Source organism: Nanorana parkeri, unplaced genomic scaffold (assembly GCF_000935625.1).
Source record: "Nanorana parkeri isolate BGI_ZX_2015 unplaced genomic scaffold, ASM93562v1 scaffold3630, whole genome shotgun sequence".
In the NCBI taxonomy this organism is placed as follows: Eukaryota; Metazoa; Chordata; class Amphibia; order Anura; family Dicroglossidae; genus Nanorana; species Nanorana parkeri.
In genome coordinates this window covers 3,339-10,988 of record NW_017309898.1, presented here as the reverse complement: position 1 = coordinate 10,988, position 7,650 = coordinate 3,339, and the positions used below count along the sequence as shown (strand labels likewise).

The 7,650-nt window shown below is 46.1% G+C and overlaps 1 protein-coding gene across 1 annotated transcript in view; it reads right to left on the bottom strand.

Moving 5' to 3' along the window:
- Positions 1 to 7,449, bottom strand: part of LOC108803353 (galactosylgalactosylxylosylprotein 3-beta-glucuronosyltransferase 1-like) — a 14,159-nt gene extending 6,710 nt beyond the window's left edge. Inside the window, exon 1 of the mRNA XM_018575201.1 lies at positions 7,375 to 7,449. Within this exon, the coding sequence (XP_018430703.1) occupies positions 7,375 to 7,449 (75 nt within the window). The remainder of the gene's footprint in view (positions 1 to 7,374) is intronic.
- Between the last annotated feature and the right edge of the window lie 201 nt (positions 7,450 to 7,650).

Below are 7,650 nucleotides of genomic sequence, written 5' to 3'. Positions count from 1 at the left end.
ATTGGTAAGGGAACCAGTGGATGTGGGGTTTGGTGTAAAGGGGTCCCAGAACAATGACACACTGACACTTGGGGGCCCCAGAACAATGCCACACTGACACTTGGGGGTCCCAGAACAATGATACACTGACACTTGGGGGCCCCAGAACAATGACACACTGACACCTAACCCTAAGGCTGGTGGATCTACATAGAAGCCATTCCTGGTACATGCAGACAGACTCAGATTGCGCTCTGACAGCAGCCTGTCCTATTCTATTCATTTGTTGTGATTTAGTGTTTCTGGGAGCCCCCCCCTCTGTTTTGTGTTACTTGGTTCAGCCCCCTGGAGTAACACTCCCAGCCTCCCCATGCTCTCCAATTAGTTTCTGTCTCGCCTGTGCTGAATAAAGAGGCTTTAAGAGTGAAATGTCCCCTCCAAGAAAACAAAGAAAATCTTTCCCTGAATGTTCCAGGCCGGAATAATCTCCATCGGATTCCTCTTAGGTCTTCGTGGTGAGTTGACGCTGCCTGTGGATCTTGTTGAATCAGCTAGTTGCCACGCTGTACATACACACTGAGTCTCAGGAGGTCAATATCGGAGACATAACACAAATGTTTTGCAGGCAGAATATTTGGAAGAATCGTGCGTGTAAGGCCATAGCTTGCCCGCTACTACGCATGCACAGGTCCCAGTCTTCCGGGTTGCTGGAAAACATGAGTTAGCACACATGCACGCACAACGGAATGTGGCACACAGGAAGTGACACAGTGGCGCACAGGAAGTGACACAGTGGCGCACAGGAAGTGACTCACTGACTCTAATAGATGTTCCTATTTAAACCAGCTGGCCCAATGGGTCAGTACTGATAAGTCTTTCAGCTTGTGTTCCTGCTGATCTGTTGCCTGTTACCTCGACCCGGATTGCTGCCTGCCCCTGACCTCTGCTTGTTATCTGGACTCTGCCTCTGCCTGCTCCTTCTGTGCTGACCACCTTGCTTGGCCCCCCGGCTTGTTTGACCTCGCTCCAATTTCTGCTGCAAACCTCGCTGACATCACAGCTGTGCACCCGCCCTGCCCCTCCCTCCAGGGATCCAGTGGCCGGACTCCTGCCAGGCACCGTGTCTGAACACCTTGGCCCCCCGTGCTTCTCTCTGTCTGCTCGCTCCCTGTCCCCCAATCCGGGGGTGTGAGACAAGAGCCGCAAGGGAGGCCTCCTCAGCTAACCGGTCCTCCACCAGGTACATGATAGTGCGGCTGGGACAGAGGCAATTCCTGATTTCAGTGGCTCTATGTGTAAGATTATACGTTGGGCCCCCTGAGAGCCCGCAACATGTGAGAGCCGTGACACCTTAGCCACCGACATGTTTACGTTTGTTTATCACCCTCCAAGTCTCAGCAACATACCTGCTAGGGGCACATGCCACGCACACTGCGCTGAATGGGGGATGTGGTCGTATTGCACACTGGGAAGGTCTTAAAGGGGCATGATGAAATGCAATGTGAGTCTAACAGACGTGTACAGCACTCGGCACAATCATGTGTTTTAAAAATGAAATCGGGTTGCACCCCCTGTACAGAAAGGGGGGGGGGGATATAAGGTATTATCACCAAGCCATGGGGGCTCTGCTCTCTGGGACACTAAAGCATTCAGTGTGGCGCTGATGTTGGAAATGCAAAGCATCTACTTATGTACTGTAACTTCTCTCTTTAGCTGTAGGGGGCGCTGTAGTGCAATGTCACTCTCCAGGTGCATGCTTATCTATGATACACAGAAAGTTCCATATACATCGATACAACGTTCTTCTAAGCAAGAAAACTTAAAGGAGAAGTATGAGGTCAGTGTTTTTCCCCATAGTTCTCCTTAGGGTAACGGGAGGACACAAACTAGCGTCCTCCCGTCACCCGAGGCTCAGTATATAGGGAGCTACAGCTCGAGGTATACTGAGTCGCCGCAGCTGATCCCGACGTAGGTGACGGGATCCGCCCAGCTGCGTGAGTGACAGCTGGCTCCGCCTATCTAGAGGCAGAGCCAGCTGTACCCGCCCCCTCCCCCGTCCGTTCCGCCAGTCAGCGCTGGCAGATCGGAGCGGGGAGAGGGGAATCCAGCCCTCCCCCTGTCCCGGCAGAGAGCCGTGACAGGATCGAGAGGTGAGCGAACCTGGTATGTGTTCCCTCACCTCCCGATCTACTGAGCCGACCTGTGGCAGTCTCATTGTCACAGGTCGGCTTAGAACTATGAGGTGAGTGGAAATCACCCATCTCATACTTCTCCTTTAATTCAGCATTCCTGAAAATCTGAGAGCTTCATCTACACACATAACCAATGGCTGAGAGATAACACTACCGCCTCAGCGTGGAGCCGGCACTCCTCACCCTCTGATATTAGAATGTCCCTTCTGGGTACCAGAGGGAGACAACAGCAGATGGGATGATTGAGCTCTGAATGACATCCGATTGGATACCTCACACCAGGGATAGGCACGGACCAAGGCTGTGGCAGACAAGTACAGACCTTAGTGAAGGAACAAAGTTACATTTCAAATTAAAACCATCAAAAACACTCTGTCCTAGTTCCACAAGTACAAATACGTTATATACTATGGCAGACATCCCAACTCTCCCGGAGGTTCCAGGAGTCTCCCGCTATAAGATAGCAGCTCCCTGAAGCCCGGAAGAGAAACAATTTATCCCCGGAAAGTTACCTGCATATGAAGTTGTCACCATGTTTGTGTGCTTCGGATTTCCTTGCTGGGCGGACGGAGTAAAGTCATATCTTCCAAAGTGTTTAAGTGGTGATAACATGTGAGTGTATTTATCACCGCTGGATGGATCGCCTCAGAAGGTGGGCTGTGAGTTAAGTGGGTGACGGCTCTTGTATTAACCGCTTGTATGTAGGAGTAATCTGCGTCAGTTATTGTGAATAAGATCGCAGACCAAGTCTGGGGAAGTAGTTAAACATAATATGAGACCACCTGATACAAATTATCATGATGATGGAGGAAAGATTACAATGTTTCCAGTTGTCTGTACTCAGATCGATTGCTGTGCAGAGATACACAGGCGGATTGTAGAAAGGTTTGCGATAGGGCAGCGGTTCTCAACCTGTGGGTCGCGACCCCGTCGGGGGTCGAATGTCGATTTGCCAGGGGTCGCTTAGTGGCTCCCGGCCGCCTGGGAGAGAAACAATGTATCCCAGAAAGGTTTACTCTGCTCAATCGAGAAGAGTAAATCTTTCTCTGCTCTGTTTTTTTTTTTTTTCTGACATCGGGGTCCGCCGTCAGTCAGAAAAAAAAAAACACCATAGGAATGCATTGCTAGATTCCTATTGGCTATTTCACTTTGCAATAGCAAACTAGCTATTGCACCCGCCCTCTGCTGCTGCCAATCAGCAGAGGGGGACCTGAAGTTCTCCAGCAGGTCCCCTTCTAGTGATTGACAGCAGCAGAGGGCTGGTGCAATAGCTAGTTTGCTATTGGCTATTGCAAAGTGAAATAACCAATAGGATTCGCTTAGTGGCTCCCGGCCGCCTGGGAGAGAAACAATGTATCCCAGAAAGGTTTACTCTGCTCAATCGAGAAGAGTAAATCTTTCTCTGCTCTGTTTTTTTTTTTTTTCTGACATCGGGGTCCGCCGTCAGTCAGAAAAAAAAAAACACCATAGGAATGCATTGCTAGATTCCTATTGGCTATTTCACTTTGCAATAGCAAACTAGCTATTGCACCCGCCCTCTGCTGCTGCCAATCAGCAGAGGGGGACCTGAAGTTCTCCAGCAGGTCCCCTTCTAGTGATTGACAGCAGCAGAGGGCTGGTGCAATAGCTAGTTTGCTATTGGCTATTGCAAAGTGAAATAACCAATAGGAATCTAGCTATGCATTCCTATGGTGTGTTTTTTTTTTTTTTATGACGGCGTAAAGCGTACACATAGCACAGCCGGCCCTGCCCACCCTAACCCTAACCCTAAGGAGCTGGTCACATGACTGTGACACACCGCAAGGTCCTCCAGCATGGTAGAGTGTGGAGGGAGGAGTACAGACTGGAGAAGGGGAAGTAATCAATCTTATCAGGGGTCACAATCACGGTTTACACTGAACTCTATGGGCTGCTCTGTCAGTGAAACAATGAGTGTGCAGCGCTATAGGTGCTTCATATACAACGCATACATTGATTGTGCCGAATCTCTCCAGTGGTAAGTGTGATCCTTCTCCAGGAATATTATTAAAAAGGTGTCAAGAAGATTTTAAACAAATAAGCGAAAAGTATGTAGACAGAGTGCAATCAATGCTGAGTGATCTCAGTGTCACCATATAACAATACTCGTAAACTATTTAGGGTGAAACAGACAAGTGCATCATAAATGTAGCTGCGTATCAGCTAAAATGAAAACATAATCAAATCACGGTCAATAATCGGTTATAATCTATCAAACGAAAGTTCAAATGTGATAATAGTGCATAACAGCGCTGTGCAAGTGTCCACGCATCCCCCTCTGGGGTGCGCACTCACCCCACTGTTGTGGAAAATAAGCAGTGTAGATGGATCAAATACGTCCACATTCAAGATATTCTATCCGGCAGTCTCCCGTCACTGGAGCATTGGTGGGATCCTAAAAGAAAACTCCGCATGGTGTGGCAAGTACACACATTTATTTTTAAAAAAACATCGAAAACTTACAGTTAAAACAGCAAAGACCGGCCGGTCAAATCACAGCGCCGAATACAGCATCCGCAAGGCATGTACTTCCTGATAGAGCGTGGTATCACATGGAGTAGGCCCGCCCCCACGCGTTTCATCACAGACGTCTTCAGGGGGTTTGCAGGTCTTCTCATTGATACCTTATTACGACTTATATAGGCCGTGTAAAATCATTCATAGAAAGCGCCACTAGGTGTCCCCACAGTACAAAAAATCTAATTTCCTTTCTCAAATCGACGCAACAAGAAACAGATGTGTCCTTTCGGTAACACAATTGATAAAATAGCGCTCTTAAAGAAGCTAAAACGTTTTTTTTATTAAACCTAGGTATAAAAAACATCACATGGACTGTAAAAAAGCCGCGAAGGGTAATCTATTCATGGGATCTAGTATCAGTTATTTATTTATTAGTTAAAAAAACAGTTCAGATCAAATTATAGTGTCGAGGGGGAATATCCATTCAGATTCGTTTTGTAAGACTTTTTGGAGGAGGTTGCCCCCTCTCCAATGTTTTTCAATTTTATCTATACCCACAATGTTAAGTTGTTTTGGGTCACAATTATGGAATATTTTCAAATGTTTATATTGGCTTTGTTTATTATACCCCTTCTTTATATTGTCTATGTTTATTATACCCCTTCTTTATATTGGCTATGTTTGTTATACCCCTTCTTTATATTGGCTTTGTTTATTATACCCCTTCTTTATATCGGCTTTGTTTATTATACCCCTTCTTTATATTGGCTTTGTTTATTATACCCCTTCTTTATATTGGCTTTGTTTATTATACCCCTTCTTTATATTGGCTTTGTTTATTATACCCCTTCTTTATATTGGCTTTGTTTATTATACCCCCTTCTTTATATCGGCTTTGTTAGTATACCCCTTCTTTATATTGGCTTTGTTAGTATACCCCTTCTTTATATTGGCTTTGTTAGTATACCCCCTTGTTTATATCGGCTTTGTTAGTATACGCCCTTCTTTATATTGGCTTTGTTTATTATACCCCCTTCTTTATATTGGCTTTGTTTGTTATACCCCTTCTTTATATTGTCTATGTTTGTTATACCCCTTCTTTATATCGGCTTTGTTTATTATACCCCTTCTTTATATTATTTATATGCTCTTCGAGCCTAACTTTCAACTGTCTGGAGGTCCTCCCTACATAGTGTAGTCCGCAAGGACATTCTTAGAGGTAAGTGACATACCTACTATGACATGACACAAACTTCCTAATCTGATAGCGTTTGTTAGTGGTATTAGACTTAAACTCAGTCACCCTATTTCTTGTACCCGTCGTCCTACAGCTAATGCAATATTTGCATGGATACAATCCTATGCCATTGAAAAGAGTTATTTTTTCTTTGGGTGGATTAACTATATTCTTGGCCAGTATATTCCTGAGGTTAGGTGCCCGTCTGTAAACTACTTTTGGATTCTTGGGGAGGCTAGGACCCAGAGTACGGTCTCTTTTTAATATATGTCAATGTTTATTAAGAATATTTTCAACCTGTTTGTATTGGGCTGAAAAGTCTGTAATGAATAGAAGCGGGGGTGGGGGTTTTGGATCGTAAGGATGGCTTCAGAAGTTTTGACCTATCCGTATTCCGCACTTCTGTTTGTATTTTTCCCAACTCATTGGCATCATATCCCTTTTCTTTACATTTTATTTAACAGAAATTCTGATTGTGCATAAAAATCTTCCTCCTTTGTGCAGTTTCATCCTAGTCTAGTAAGTTGGCCCTTGGGGATTCCCTTTAACCACATAGGGTGATGACAACTAGAGACAGGAATAAATCCGTTCCTGTCAGTAGGCTTGAAAAAGGTTTTTAGTGACAAAATAGTCTCCGTGTATAGAAATATCCAAATCCAGAAATTGGATATTGGTGGTACTGATGTTATTAGTAAATGAGAGATTATGTTCATTCAAATTAAAGGAGAACTATGGGGCCAAAGTTCTCCTTAGGGTAACCGGAGGAAACAAACTAGCGTCCTCCCGTCACCCTAGGCTCAGTATATAGGGAGCTACAGCTCGCGGTATACTGAGACGCCGCAGCCGGAGCGGATCCCGACGTAGATGACAGGATCCACCCAGCTGCGTGACTGACAGCTGGCTCTGCCTATCTAGAGGCAGCTGTACCCGCCCCCTCCCCCGTCCGTTCCACCAGTCAGCGCTGGCAGATCAGAGCGGGGAGAGGGGAATCCAGCCCCTCCCCTGTCACGGCAGAGAGCCGTGACAGGATCGAGAGGTGAGCGAACGCCGGTATGTGTTCGCTCACTTCCCGATCTACTGAGCCGATCTGTGACAGTCTCATTGTCACAGGTCGCCCCGAACTATGAGGTGAGTGGAAATCACCCCCCCCTCCCCCCCTCTCATAGTTCTCCTTTAAGGGATTCAAGGTATATTTGGAGAGAATCTACATCTCCTTCCCACAAGACTAAAAATGTCGTCTATGTAACGTTTCCACAGTTTGATGTTTTGAATCCCTTTTTCAAACACAAAGATTCCTTCCCACATGGACATATATAGATTGGCCAGACTACGCGCAAATTTTGCGCCCGTGGCCACTCCCCTCTTTTGCAGGTAGTATCCACTGTCATGCCAAAAGAAGTTTCTGGACATAGCAAACTTTAAGCATTGTATGATAAAATCCCTTTGTTCTCCTTCATATTCAGAAAAAAGGTCAAGTGGCCATTTTACCGCTTTTATACCACCAGTATGTGGGATCGCCGTGTGCAGCGAGGCCACATCAATGGTGGCCATCACCATCGTCATGGTCCTTGGAATACTGAACCATGTTTCCTTGACTATATTACACAGTGGTGGGTCCTCCGCCCTGTCTTAGGGTTGAATCGCTCTGTGGTTGTGTCATTGGTCACAGTTTGTCTTAAGGATAATCCCCTCCAAACGGCTCCGGGGTCTGGAAGGAAGGCATTGTTCTGTGTTTATGTAATTATCTCCTGGGACTTCTCTGTG